Source organism: Thalassophryne amazonica, chromosome 1 (assembly GCF_902500255.1).
Source record: "Thalassophryne amazonica chromosome 1, fThaAma1.1, whole genome shotgun sequence".
Taxonomy (NCBI): domain Eukaryota; kingdom Metazoa; phylum Chordata; class Actinopteri; order Batrachoidiformes; family Batrachoididae; genus Thalassophryne; species Thalassophryne amazonica.
Window position 1 is genome coordinate 174,542,358 of NC_047103.1, and position 15,937 is coordinate 174,558,294.

General features: G+C 43.1%; 1 protein-coding gene across 3 annotated transcripts in view; it reads left to right on the top strand.

Annotated features, from left to right (window-relative positions):
* Nucleotides 1-15,525, top strand: part of fmnl2b (formin-like 2b) — a 360,828-nt gene extending 345,303 nt beyond the window's left edge. For all 3 annotated transcript variants that reach the window (XM_034179825.1, XM_034179807.1, XM_034179816.1), the window contains one exon: nucleotides 15,366-15,525. In XM_034179825.1, the coding sequence (XP_034035716.1) occupies nucleotides 15,366-15,454 (89 nt within the window). In that variant the 3' untranslated portion in view covers nucleotides 15,455-15,525. The remainder of the gene's footprint in view (nucleotides 1-15,365) is intronic.
* The last annotated feature ends 412 nt before the right edge of the window (nucleotides 15,526-15,937 follow it).

Here is a 15,937-nt window from a genome sequence, read left to right on the forward strand (position 1 = left end):
TCTGCCAGAACCTCAGACAGTTTACATTAATTGCGAAAATAAGTCTGACAACATTTTAGGTCATTCTATTCTGTATACAGAGTCTACATGGCCCATGCCCGAATTTCCCAGCCGATCTGCCCGAATTTGAGCATTTTGCCAAGCCCAGGGGGGCGCTTGCCCCCCCTCCTACGTCTATGCCACACAGAGATGGTCTTTGTGATGGTGTCCCTGGTTTTCGACACTGGACTGTAAGCAGGAAACATGAGGAGTGAGATGTGGTCTGAGGCGCCGAGATGGGGGGCGTGGGGGGGGGGGGGGCTGCTCTGTAAGCTCCACGTATATTAGTATACACTTTGTCCAGCGTGTTTTCCCCTCGTGTGGCGATGTTTACATACTGGTGGAACTTGGGGAGAATATCTTGCAGGTTTACATGGTTGAAGTCCCCTGTTGCTACATACAGTGCATCTGGATGTTTATTTTGATGCAAGCTGATGGAGTTATGTAGCTGCTTCAGAGCATCATTAGCATTAGCTCGTGGGGGGACGTAGACGGCCACAATAAACACTGCTGTAAATTCCTGCGGCAGATAGTGAGGGCGGCATTTTACTGTAAGATATTCTACAGCTTCAGAGCAGCGTCTTTCCACCTCAGAACAGTTTGTGCATCAACCTTTGTTCATGTAGATGCACAGCCCTCCTCCTCTGGTTTTACCGGAGTGCTGCTGGTCTCTGTCCGCACGGAAGAGTATCTGCTCGTGAAGCTCGAAGACAGAGTCCGGCATGTTGTTGTTGAGCCATGTCTCTGTCAAGACATAAACACTGCAGCTCCTCATGTCCCGTTGATGTAATCTCAGTCGTAGCAAGTCCATTTTGTTATCCAGCGCACTGACGTTGGATAGAAACAGTGACGGGATAGCCGGTCTTCTGCTGTTAGCTTTTAGCTTGTTTAGCAGACCTCTGCGTTTTCCCCATTTTTGCCCGCAGGCGCAGTGCTTCCTCTTGGGTCTGAACCGGCTCCAGCTGCGATTTGCTCTCAGGATCGTCAATCTGCCGAGCGTTGCCTTTAGGTCCTGGTGGATCCGGACATGACAGCAGTTGTTGTTTAGCTCAAGCAAATCTTTGCGTCGATGCGTCGATGTGCGCCGCCATCTTGAAAAAAAATTCCATCAATGTTCAAATCATATGTGATGCACTAATGCAAATCAGGCTGGATGCGTGGTGCGTGATGGAGGGGGGCTACTAGGTGGTTAAATAATTTATCCGTGTAATTGTTCAGAAAACCAGCACAGACACATTTGGGCATGTGCACATTCAGATGGTTTTTTTGTGTGTGTGTGATATGTTTTCTTTTTCTTAATGGTGGAATTAGAGATGAGCTTCTTAACAAGCCCACTGTGTTCAGTATTTGTCAATACAAGCGTGTGCCATATTAATGTCACACACTGTCAGCCACCATGCACCGAATACCTTTTTACTTCAGTGTGTGTGTGCAGCTCAGTTCAACATTCACACAGTGAGCTGAGAGAACAGCGATCTAACCACAGCTTTTGTTGTTTTTGCATGTTGTCTCTGAAAGTTCTTTAATTTGTACATACAACAATACAGGCGACGGCGGGCTCATCAAACACACAACACTCCACACTTATGGTGCTGTCAGCATGACACAACCAGTCTATTTGAATACATTTGCATATTCAGATAGAGGCGTGGCCAGGGAGGAGTTTGGTGCGTGTGCACATGTGCTTGATTCCACATTCAGTGGGATGTACAAACAATTTCAATTTATTTCATTTATATAGCACCAAATCACAACAAAGTTGCCTCAAGGTGCTTCACACCAGTAAGGTCTAACCTTACTAACCCCCAGAGCAACAGTGGTAAAGAAAAAAACTCCCTCTGAGGAAGAAACCTCAAGCAGACCAGACTCAAAGGGGTGACCCTGTGCTTGGGCCATGATACAGACATAAATTACAGAACAATTCACAAAACGAATATACAGGAAATGTTGCTGGTGCACAGGACAGGAGGGTTTCAGGAACAGATACCAAACGTGTGTGGATTCATGCCTACGCACACTTTGATACATCTGAATATATTTGTGCTTATGCCTGAGTCAGGATTTTGGCGTACACCAACTTTTAGTAGAAAGTCAACGCAAGTATTTGTACATGAAGCCCCACCGGCTTCATTTACAAAGCATGCTTACGCACAAAAACCTGGTGTACGCCCATCTCCTTGTCCACGTGCAAATGTATCAAAAGTGACGTGAGCGTGGAACTGTGTAGTGCGTCATGCAAAAATCCTGGCTGGCGTCTGCACGTTTCCACAGCTATTGTTCTTCTGTGGACACGTAGAGGGGATATGCTGGGAACCATTAATAGTGTGAAAACATGAATTTATCAGAGTGATGTCCACACTAACACATTGGTGTGTGTCCTCTGGCTTCATGCACAATTAGCTAAACTGCAGGATTGTCTTACAGACATAAAGACATGGATGACCTCTAATTTCCTGCTTTTAAACTCAGATAAAACTGAAGTTATTGTACTTGGCCCCACAAATCTTAGAAACATGGTGTCTAACCAGATCCTTACTCTGGATGGCATTACCCTGACCTCTAGTAATACTGTGAGAAATCTTGGAGTCATTTTTGATCAGGATATGTCATTCAAAGCGCATATTAAACAAATATGTAGGACTGCTTTTTTGCATTTACGCAATATCTCTAAAATCAGAAAGGTCTTGTCTCAGAGTGATGCTGAAAAACTAATTCATGCATTTATTTCCTCTAGGCTGGACTATTGTAATTCATTATTATCAGGTTGTCCTAAAAGTTCCCTAAAAAGCCTTCAGTTAATTCAAAATGCTGCAACTAGAGTACTGACGGGGACTAGAAGGAGAGAGCATATCTCACCCATATTGGCCTCTCTTCATTGGCTTCCTGTTAATTCTAGAATAGAATTTAAAATTATTCTTCTTACTTATAAGGTTTTGAATAATCAGGTCCCTTCTTATCTTAGGGACCTCATAGTACCATATCACCCCAATAGAGCGCTTCGCTCTCAGACTGCAGGCTTACTTGTAGTTCCTAGGGTTTGTAAGAGTAGAATGGGAGGCAGAGCCTTCAGCTTTCAGGCTCCTCTCCTGTGGAACCAGCTCCCAATTCAGATCAGGGAGACAGACACCCTCTCTACTTTTAAGATTAGGCTTAAAACTTTCCTTTTTGCTAAAGCTTATAGTTAGGGCTGGATCAGTTGACCCTGAACCATCCCTTAGTTATGCTGCTATAGACTTAGACTGCTGGGGGGTTTCCCATAATGCACTGAGTGTTTCTTTCTCTTTTTGCTCTGTATGCACCACTCTGCATTTAATCATTAGTGATCGATCTCTGCTCCCCTCCACAGCATGTCTTTTTCTTGGTTCTCTCCCTCAGCCCCAACCAGTCCCAGCAGAAGACTGCCCCTCCCTGAGCCTGGTTCTGCTGGAGGTTTCTTCCTGTTAAAAGGGAGTTTTTCCTTCCCACTGTCGCCAAGTGCTTGCTCACAGGGGGTCGTTTTGACCGTTGGGGTTTTTCTGTAATTATTGTGTGGCCTTGCCTTACAATATAAAGCGCCTTGGGGCAACTGTTTGTTGTGATTTGGTGCTATATAAATAAAATTGATTGATTGATTGATTGACATCAGAGACACACTGATGAACATTTAACACACCCACGTGTTTGCAGTTATATGGGTGAATATAAAAACACGCGCAAAGTGATGCATAGAATGGCACTAACAGTGGCTGCGTTAGCGTTGTTAGAGGACCTTACAAACGGTGTGATCTGACGTGAGCGTGTATTCAGGGAACACAAGGATTTAGTTGCAGGTACATCACATTCCAACATTACAGCACATTTTGTAGTGAGAGCTGGTTTCCCAAATGTAATAATCAGAGCTACTGACTGCACACATTTTGCTATTAAAGCAAAATGAATTTGTTTCTGTTAATGGGAAACATTTTCATTCCATCAATGTTCAAATCATATATGGAGGCTGCACGGTGCACGATGTTGTGTTTAAATAGTTTAATTGTAATGTACAGAACAAAAACCAAAAAAACGTCTTGTGTTCAGCATTTGTCAATAAACGTGTGTGTAAATTGTGATGTCACGCTGTTCTGCGTGTCGGCCTCACACACACACACGCTTTGTAGCTTCCACACACATTTTTCCAGTTTCATGATTAATCCGTTTAACAGCGTACTGAATAAACTGTCCCTGCGTGTCTTCATGTAATTTCCAGATATCCTATTGTATCATTTCTTTCCTGTGTTCATGTTGTCTGGTGTGACATCGTGGGGAATCTCTGCTCAAAGGGCCTATTTATATGAAACTGCATATTTAAATGGCGCATGACTAGGGAGGAGTTTGGTTCCACGCTCAATTCCACGTTCAGTGGGATGTACAAACAGAACATGCGTGAATTCATGCCTACGCACACTTTCGTACATCTGAATATATTTGTGCTTACGCGGGGCCGCTGTTAAGGTTTTGTAGGCCCTAAGCATAACTGGTCAAGGAGGCCCCCCCACCCCCATACAAGAGAACCCCCCCCCCCCCCCACACACACACACACACACACATCCTGTGAAAATGTTTTAAATAAAAATATATATATCATTAGTAATGCTAAACAAAAATACCAAAACATTATGATTTTTTCACAATTTTTTTTAACAAAATACCATGTTGTACCATTGTTCATAATAGGATAACAGTGGTGGCATTGTGAAACCATACACAACAAATGCTAAAGTTTACCAGCAGGTGTCACCCTTTCCTTACCCTAAGGGGGAATGGAGCACTCTACAGTACCCCACCAACTAAACTGCGTTTCTTTCCAGCATTCTGCTGACTGCACGCAAGCATGCATGTCTATTTTAAGCAGTGGATACGTAATTTACATACATATTATGTGTCGGACGCGGTCGGAGCACCGACCCAGCGTTTGAAAGGACCCAGCATAAAATAAGCAGAGCACGGTTCAAAGGATAACAGAATTTAATAAACATAACAGTGAGAAGTGCTAAACAACTAAACAGTCCGCGGCACGGAACAACTCAGTTCAAATCTCCACTGCAGCAGAAGCTGATTAGACAATTAGCATACCGTGACAGCTCACTAACACAAGGTGTGAGGGACACCAAATCCACTGTCATTACTTCATAAAAGTCACCAAAACCAAATTACCTCAGGAAGTGTGCTGAAGAGCGTGAGACCTCACCCAATCCTCCTTCACAGACTGTGGCGTCAAACCTGGAGCGGTCTCTGCGTCCGTGATGGTGAGATTGTTCTCCTGACGTGGATCTCACACGTCTGCTCACAAGGTCGAGTCTCTGGCAATCACACACTGTGCATTCAAGGTTTAAATGCAGCAATCTCTGATCAAGACAAAATACACCACAGCTGTGAGTCCTGATGACCTGCATGTGAAAACAAGCCTCAGGTGTTCAGGGTGAGGTCCTAATGCTCAGCCACTCAGTCCTGAATGCATACCACCTGGTGGGAGAAACAGAAAACAAAAACCAAGCCAGCCAAACACCCCAGCCCACAACACATATGCCTTAAATAAAAGTTCTGAAATTATTCTCACTATTCTTGGTATATTTATCAGCCTGTCAAATTTATAGTTGCTATCTGATCATGTTGTCAGGCAGAATAGATTTGGACCTAAGTAGTGCACTGACGGCTAACTAGGACTTTGTTGACTTATAAGGCACTCAAAATCTTCAAACTACACTGCCCAACTATTTGCAAATGTGCCACATGCCTTGTAATATCCAGATTAGTTTAGCGTTTAAAGCTACATCAAATCAGCAAAGCCAATGCAACCTAGCACCACTGAACATTAAGTAATCAGAACAATTTAAACCTTTAACACGTACTTACCAGCAAGGGATGCACGGGCATCATCTTTTTGTTTCTTTTTCCTCCGTTTGTCAGCTCCAGACTCCTGCTGTCGCTTCATTGTTTAATTGTGGCACAGTGGCAACTTGTCGTTATGTCAGAATCAAATGTGGGCTAGCAGTGCTACTTCAGTTAGGCGCAGGGTTGCCAGATTGGGTGTTTTCCCATCCAACTGGTTTGTTTAGGGTAAAAATATGGCACTGGATGAGTTTTTTGTATAGAATTGCCACACACATTTTAAAAATCAGTTCAAATTGCACAGGATTTAGTGCCTCCATGCATTTTGGAGCATTTATTGGACTGGAAATCGTCACATCTGGCAACCCTGGTTAGGCGACACAGCGAACAGAGAAAGACTCAAACAGGGCTGTACCATTTCAGGGAATCGGGGCGGGGGTGGATGGGGGCTTTATATGAGGCAAAAAAACTGTTAATTTGCCCCAATTAAGTAATGGGGTAGGGGCCTACACAATGTTTAAAGACAAAAACGATGGGCCTATTCATAAATAATTCATATTGATTTTGAAATGTAATAATGTAATAATTTCAACACATTTTTCAGTCAATTGGAGGCCCTGCAAACTAGTGCAACATGGTTGGTGCCCCACGCAGGCTGCGTAGTCTGCTTATGCCGAACGGCGGCGCTGGGCTTACGCCAGATTCAGGGTCGAAAGTCCACAAAAATATTTGTACATGAGGCCGCTGGTCCTTTCTGTATGGTGTTTGCATGTTCTCTCCATGTTTGTGTGGGATTCCTGTGTTTGCCAAGGCTTCCTCCCACTTCCAAAGACATGCAGGCTCAGGGAACTCGGGCCTCATGTACAAGAACCACAGGATTTCCTATTAATACATAGAGTACACCAAAACCCAGAAACTGCCGTAAGCACAAAAATATCCAGATGAATCAAAGTGTGCGTAGGCATAGATTCACACATGTTCTGTTTGTAGGTCCCAATCAACGTGGAACTGAGCGCACATGCACACGCACCAAGCTCCTCCCTTTACACACCCCTATTTAAATAGGCAAATCCCTGCCTGACTGGAAAATCACTAAGGGCCCTTGGGCAAGGCCTTTAATCCCCTATTGCTCCCGGTGTGTAGTGAGTGCCTTGACATCGGGGTGAATGTGAGGCATAATTGTAAAGCGCTTTGACCATCTGATGCAGATGGAAAATTGCAATATAAATGCAGCCCATTTACCATTTACCATGTAAATAGGCCCTGCAGCTGGGATTTATTTGTTTTGCGATAATAGTTAAAGTACTTTGTTTTGAATAATTATTAGTCCTGTATGTTATTTTTGGTCCATTATGGGTTTACCTGTTGTCACGGGTGCAACTTCCATTTTCTTGTTTGACAAAAAGCTGCTGGCAGACTTGAACTTCGGAGCAGCCGTAAAAATGTTAGAAGACTTTCAAATAAGGTGATCAACCAAGATGACAAGAAGATAAAAATAAACTCCCAGCCTGAGCCACAAGCAGGCCAAAGTGGTTAGTTTGATCTTGTTATACTGTCTACATGTATTCTGCTGGTAATGTGGCTCATTATTTCTATTTAGATTTTGTGTTCCTTTCTTACCATTTCTATGGTGTTTGAAAGAGCAGTAAAAAACATCTGTGAAAAAAGAACTTTTGTCTTTGCGTTGGGACTGCGGCCAGTATGGCCGCGTTCAAATGTAAACGGTTTGCACCGTGGAGATAGAAGACTGCTTTGGGTTGAAATGCTGGTGGCAAGTTCTTAAGAAATTCTTTTTGCACTGAAGCTGCAGGTTTGTGCACCTGCTTTACTTTTGCTTGATAAAAGCGCCATAGCTAGTAAGTCCTCACTGGTGTTTGCTCCTTTTTGCCATTGCAAGGAAGTCTTGAGCATTTTGATGCATTGACATTTATGTTTTGACAGATGGTTGTTTCATTGTTTGGTGCAGAGTTCTGTGGGGAGCAGAGCCTTTTAATGCGGGCGTGTAAATACACAGACGTGACTGAATCGATGGACAACACTGTGACATATGTCAGAAACGTCTGTCAAAATCTGTTATTTCCATCCAAAACAAATCCCTTCAAACAGGAATAAAGCTCTTAGATCCTCTATTTTTCATTGTTTTGAATGAACAAAAACAGACATTTGCCTCATGTGAAGCAGACCTGCACACAGAGTTAATAAAGTCTTTTCATCTGACCTGTTATTGTCTCCCTTCATCTGGATCTGTCCTCACAGACACACTGGTGTCCAAATAAGACATCCTTGTTACCTCTGCCAAGGAGGTTATGTTTTTGGTCGCGTTTGTTTGTTTGTCTGTGTAACATAGTGTGTAACATAGTCATAGACTAGAAGCACTCAGAGAGTGCAAACTTCCGCCAAGGCCATAGGGTCACTGACCCTAAAGAGATTCCCTCCTTGGCACAGTGATCTATTCAACAATTCAGTGTTACAACCAAAGCTATCATACATACACTTTTCTTTCCTTTATATTTGACATCCTTGACCATGAAAACATACCACTAGAACCACTAGAATGTGTCACCTCACAGAGACATTTTCTATTTTCCCTATATTTTTGGATATTCTGGATCACCAGATCCAGAATCCGGATCCGATCATCACCAAACTTTGTTGTTTGATAGAACATTTGACTACATTACACCGTAATTTTTTTCAAGCCTTTCTGCCTTGTTTTTGTGGAGTTAGAAACTAGAATGTCAAAATTCCCCCTATCGCACAATGGTGAAGAATCCTTTAAAAATTCCTGGATCCAGATCATGATCCAGATCACCACTAAAATTTAATCAGTTGTTCCTCTTGTCATTTCCAACCACTCCACAAAATTTCATCAAAATCCGTTCAAAACCTTTTGAGTTATCCTGCTGACAAACAGACAGACAAACAAACAAACGCGACCAAATACATAACCTCCTTGGCGGAGGTAACTATGTGTCAGTGTGAGGTGACAAATGAAGCTAGAGATACACAACTAACACCAAATTGTAGCTGAATCTGTACTGCTTCAGTAAGGTGTCATCAGATTTGATGTAGCTTCAAATGTCATGGAGCTAGATCCAGAAGAAAACCGCCATTACCAAAAAATCGTTTTTATACAATAACATTTGAACTAATAAAGACATAAAAGTGATTCCAAGTTCTAGTGGTATGTTTTCATGGTCAAGGATGTCAAATATAAAGGAAAGAAAAGTGTATGTATCATAGTTTTGGTTGTAACACTGAACTGTTGAATAGATCACTGTGCCAAGGAGGGAATCTCTTTAGGGTCAGTGACCCTATGGCCTTGGCGGAGGTTTGCACTCTCTGAGTGCTTCTAGTTTTGGAAATACTTTAACTCCTTATTGTAGAAACTGTTTGTGAATAAATGCAGCATTTCTGAAGAAGTCTCTCGGTGTAATACGGTGCTCCGGGTGTGTTTTCTGTCCTGCTTCCGCTTTGTCACACCATCAACAAAAAGCTGAAAAGGCTTTGAGTGTCAGTGCTCCATTTATTCATGGTCAGTGTTCCCAGCGATCTATCATTCATCTTTCTGCTCGCAACAAAAATAAATCTCATTAATGATCCACCAAAAGAAAAAAGGATTTTTCAGCAGCTGAGCACTGTGCTGAGGTGACCAGTCCGGCCAGACCTGTGGAGTTATCAGGTCCTCATTAGCCGGCACAAAGAGACGCTCCTTGGACATGTTTTGGATGAATATGTATTTCGTGCTTGGCCCCCACACATAAATGTCGCAGGACTAAGTGTGAACACACTTAGTCCTGCGACATTTATGCACCGCTGCACACTCAGAATGTAACAAGAGAATCGGCAGCCTGTCTATGTAACTGCTTGTCACTGTGATGAGGAGCAGTGCTGGTTTGGCCTGTTGGATGTCAACTCTGATAACAAGGGAATAGCAATTACCAGCAGTAGAAGTTGTGGTTTTGCTAAATAGCCACATCAAAAGAAGATGGTAGTCTTGTTGCTCATGTTCTTGGTGTTTTATAGACTTTCTCAGGCTACAAAAACACTTTATAAGGAAAAATGGTAACACAGTTGACAAGCAATTTGAACATTCTGTTGGTCACCACTACGCCACTTCAGCAATGTGTTTATTCAGTTCTTAAAGCCAAAGCTGACAACTCGTGCTCACATTGTACATGTAAAATAAACATGCAGGACCCATCCAAATCCAGATCTATTTCACACATGACAAAGCACTGTGTGTGGGCACGAGCGCCTTAATAGCAACTCCATACCTACATGCATAAAGACAAGTTGTTGTTGGTCTTTCAGTTACTCCGGGGTGTTCAGGGTCACCACAGTGGATCCAGTACAGATCCAACACCTCAGACAACTGCAGTTCTCCAGTGAGAAACACGCTTTCCCACGTCCCAGAGTCCCAGTCATGTTACAAATCAGGACTCTGTTTCACCATGAAGCTGTTTAACTGCTGGTGCAAAAGACAAACATTGCACTCTGCACAGTTTCTCCAATCACAGCCACAGAAGCCTATAACTCCTTCAAAGTTGTCTGGTTGTCTTCCCTCACTCGTCTCCTTGCATGATCACTCACTTTTTGACAACTGCCTACTCCAGACATACTTCAGTCACATAATATAATATGAGCAAAGCACGTCATTTGAACTATGGACTTCTAATCACAACAAACTTATATTGGTGAGTAAACGACCGTATTTTATGACAGAAATGAGGTCCAGGTTGTTAAAAGCAGCATTTCTCCTTTAATTCGGGTTGCCTTATACACACGTTTAAACTAAGGCAGCAGCTGGTTCTGTTGGCTTATTAGTGCAGCAGATCAATCAATTCAATTTTTTTTTATATAGCGCCAAATCACAACAAACAGTTGCCCCAAGGCGCTTTATATTGTAAGGCAAGGCCATACAATAATTATGTAAAACCCCAACGGTCAAAACGACCCCCTGTGAGCAAGCACTTGGCTACAGTGGGAAGGAAAAACTCCCTTTTAACAGGAAGAAACCTCCAGCAGAACCAGGCTCAGGGAGGGGCAGTCTTCTGCTGGGACTGGTTGGGGCTGAGGGAGAGAACCAGGAAAAAGACATGCTGTGGAGGGGAGCAGAGATCAATCACTAATGATTAAATGCAGAGTGGTGCATACAGAGCAAAAAGAGAAAGAAACAGTGCATCATGGGAACCCCCCAGCAGTCTACGTCTATAGCAGCATAACTAAGGGATGGTTCAGGGTCACCTGATCCAGCCCTAACTATAAGCTTTAGCAAAAAGGAAAGTTTTAAGCCTAATCTTAAAAGTAGAGAGGGTGTCTGTCTCCCTGATCTGAATTGGGAGCTGGTTCCACAGGAGAGGAGCCTGAAAGCTGAAGGCTCTGCCTCCCATTCTACTCTTACAAACCCTAGGAACTACAAGTAAGCCTGCAGTCTGAGAGCGAAGCGCTCTATTGGGGTGATATGGTACTACGAGGTCCCTAAGAGGAAATAAATGCATGAATTAGTTTTTCAGCATCACTCTGAGACAAGACCTTTCTAATTTTAGAGATATTGCGTAAATGCAAAAAAGCAGTCCTACATATTTGTTTAATATGCGCTTTGAATGACATATCCTGATCAAAAATGACTCCAAGATTTCTCACAGTATTACTAGAGGTCAGGGTAATGCCATCCAGAGTAAGGATCTGGTTAGACACCATGTTTCTAAGATTTGTGGGGCCAAGTACAATAACTTCAGTTTTATCTGAGTTTAAAAGCAGGAAATTAGAGGTCATCCATGTCTTTATGTCTGTAAGACAATCCTGCAGTTTAGCTAATTGGTGTGTGTCCTCTGGCTTCATGGATAGATAAAGCTGGGTATCATCTGCGTAACAATGAAAATTGAAGCAATACCGTCTAATAATACTGCCTAAGGGAAGCATGTATAAAGTGAATAAAATTTATTCACTTTATACATGCTTTTTTTATTGTTTCAGATAACTGAAACAATCCTTCAAATGGTAAATGGACTGCATTTATAGCGCTTTTCCATCTGCATCAGACACTCAAAGTGCTTTACAATTATGCCTCACATTCACCCAGATGTCAGGGTGCTGCCATACAAGGTGCTCACTACACACCGGAAGCAATAGGGGATTAAAGGCCTTGCCCAAGGGCCCTCAGTGATTTTCCAGTCAGGCGGGGATTTGAACCCATGATCTTCTAGACTCAAGCCCAACACCTTAACCACTAGACCATCACCTCCCAAATGGTGACACAAGATCCAAATTCTGCACAAATACAGCTGGAACAAAATTAATGGAGCAACTTTAACTTTTGACCCCTGTACAAACTGAAACTGACCTTTGTCACCATTCTTGCTGCTTTCACCTCATAACTCCAGAACATTCAGTCACAGATTGTCCAAACAGTACCTTTTTGGAATCTTTATGATCAGACAAATAATGTGGTGTAGTTTTCTATATGATTGGAGCATCTTTGAATTTAGACCAGGGGTGGACAACTTGTTCCAGAAAGGGCAAGAGGGTGCAGGTTTTCTTTGCAGCCACTGACTCCACCAGGTGATTTCACTGATTAATATCACTTTGACCAGATGGAATCAGTTAATCAGTGGCTGCAAAGAAAACCTGCTGTTATGGTTTAGTCCACTAAGACGGTAGGACCCCAAAAATGCAGAGTAGCCAGACACAGGAAAGTTGAGTGAAAAAACAAGGTGTTTAATGTTCCAAACTGGACTGGTGACCAACAGAGGTATTTATAACTGAGTGACCAAAAATCCCAACAGAAAAGAAGTCTTTTCAACATCAAACAATGGTAACAAAAAACAACTGTCACAAAAACTGACAGTAACCAGGAACGTACAACATGATGATCACAGGAACAGATGGAAACAAAGTAGAAGGAAACGTGAAAACACTTTAGTGACCGGCCAGGGAAAACCATCGGGCGTGACATAAATAGACATTAATGAATTACATTGATGAAATACAGGCGCTCACAAACGTGTATGTAGTAACAGACCCTGAACACAAGAGGGCGACAAATCATTATCTACATAATGAACTGAACGTAAAACATGACAGTGACATAATGTTACCAAGGAAACCAAAGACATGGGCGCAACCTGAAAAAAAAACAGAGAACACAGTACAAAACTGAAAAGCAATAAGCCCAGAATGGCAGTAACGAATCCAAACATCACATGAAATGACATCCTGTGAAGAACGGAGCCTTAGGGAGAGAAAGAATAAACCACCACCACACGTAACCCTGAAGTGAACGCTTGGCGAAGCGTAGCAAAGAATCAAAGGCCTGAGTAGGGACAGGGGACAGGTGGCGAGGACAAAGAGATCCGGGATGGTGCAGGACGCGTCCACTCAACCCTGACACAAGCAAGTGATAACACGAGGGAAACACAACGCTTCACACCCACACATCAGGATGAGAAGGAAACATTGATCCATGCACACCTGCTGGACACATCACACATGCACGCCAACAGACAGAAACAGATAACACATAGGGGAACCCACATATGCAGGATGTGGAAAGAGACTCCAGAAGAGACTGAAGGACCGAGAGGACATATGCATATAGCGTGAGAGCAGAGCCAGAGGAAACACGCATTCCCACTGACATCACTCACACCAATCCATCCATCCACACATGTCCAGAGCGTGCACACGCACACATAAGGACAGGAAGGCAGGTGCGACGGGACACACCCATTCATCCATCCACACACATCGAGAGGACTCACACACACACATCCACAGAACAAAAGGGGACAAACCCGATCAGGTGGATCAAGAGAGAAATCATGCCAAACACCAAAACCAACCCGACTAGGCTGGCACCTAACACCTGCACCCTCTTGGCCCTTTCTGGAACAAGTTGTCCACCCCTGGTCTAAATTAAAAGATGCTCCAATCATATAGAAAACTCCACCACATTATTTTTTCAATCTGGACTCAAAATTTGGCATTTCCTGTTTGGGCCTCCCTGTAACATGAGCGCGCTTCACTTTGCTCATATAATAGTTTTATGTTATTCTGTTTACATTTCATGGGATTTTAGATATGTATGGATGGATGGATGGATGGATGGATGGATGGATGGATGGATGAGATTTATTGTCATTGTCATTACAAGTGCAACAACATCGAGATTACATCCACACTCACATTTCCACAGACAAACAGCAATTAATCCACAATTATTACTTGTTTACCGTAATAATGGCACACATCAGAATTAAGACAACACATATACATTTGACATTGTTTATGTGCACTAAACTTGAAACAGCCCGTTTTCCAAATTGAGGCAATGTGAGTGTGCGGTAGCCGCTGCAACTGGAGTCACGCCACCGCTAGCTTGGGGGGAATGGGGACCTGCCACAGCTAAAACCGCACAGCCCCCAGAGGGGAAAGGGGTGGCGTGAGCAGTGGCCGGGATGGGGTGTGTGATGGAGGACAGGAGGGGAGGTAGGAGGGAAAGTGGAGCATGCTTCAGTCTTTGTCCATGTGTGAGTCTGTCTGTCCTTGTGTACTGGAGTCAGAAAGATGAGGAGGCAGCCAATCTTCCCAAGGCCATAGAAGTTCTTCTGGAGTATAAACAATGGAGCATTTTATCCTTGACAGGCTGATAAGCCTGCCGTGTTTGTGGTTGAGCAGTGAAAAACACTTTTCCAGCTTCACATGAACAAACCAAATCCCAAATATGAAAAATTCCCCGGCCTCTGAAATCTTCTCCTGCAAGGCACACATTTGCTCCGAGATGTTATCCAATTTGCCTCTGAGTTCAAGGGTTAACGCAGTCTGAGAATGCACTGCCTTGCCCAACTCATTAATCATGATGGACAAGCGAGGGGTCATGGTTTTGGCGGCAGCCGTTTTGCCAATCTTCTGGTAGGTCAGGGCAGCACATAAGCCAATAAGTACCAGCCCTCCTACTATGAATCCAAATATGAATAAATCCTCGACATCCTCCACAGAGAAAGGCAGAAAGCATGCAACCTGCTAAGTCTTCCAGGTGTCGAGAACATAGCCCACAGGGTAAGTTCCATCTGGGCACGCAGGGTCCCCCGGCCCTGATCTTGTAAAAAAATGGTGTCAATAGCGTTCAGAGACCAGCTGATCAATTCCATGATTAATCCAATATAGTTTGAAGAATTCACAGTCTGGTGAAGTAGGGACTTTGAAGGTTGGAGCAGAGATAGAGGAGAGAGGAGGAGATGCGACCGCCCTCGCCGGAGTCCCAAGCTGATGTGTATGCATTTCTTGTGTTTTGACTGTGAATCTTTATTTATATGTCGTTTTTTTTGTGTGCTTAATTTTGTGGTTTTAACAGTTGTCTGTTTTGATCATTAAAACTTTATATTTCTGTCTTGAAGATGACACATGAATAAGTGTATTATTCTTGCTATCATCATTATTGCATTTGTTACCTTGATCTCTGTTTTTCTCATCCGCAGTACTAAAGACCGTCCCGTTTACAGCTCGATCTGCTAAACGCAGCTCCCGATTCTTCTGTGACTCCGCCCACTCTGAGGAAAACTACTGAGATGATTTTGTATGTGTACATGTTGTCATCAGTGAGCCACACCCACATCTATCAATGGGACCAATTAGCACTTTGAAGATTCTGTTCAACACAACCTGGTGACATGTTGTTTAGTATGTTCATTGTTTATGTCTGCAAAAAAAAGAAAACTGCATAGACCAGGTACCCAGACACCACCTGACTCCTGATCTCCTCATCCCTTTAAACCAGGCGTGACCATCTCTTTAGAAGCCTAAATCCTGTTTCATGTCACACTAAATTCAAAGATCTCCCCAAGTGGAGAGAATACATCATGTTTTTACTCATTCAGAGTCATTTGTATGTACCGTGCATCCAGAAAGTATTCACAGCGCTTCACATCTTCCACATTTTGCTATGTTACAGCCTTATTCCAAAATGGATGAAATTCATTTTTTTTCCTCAAACGTCAACCCACAACACCCCAACATGACAGCATGAAAAAAATGTTTTTTGTTTTTTGTT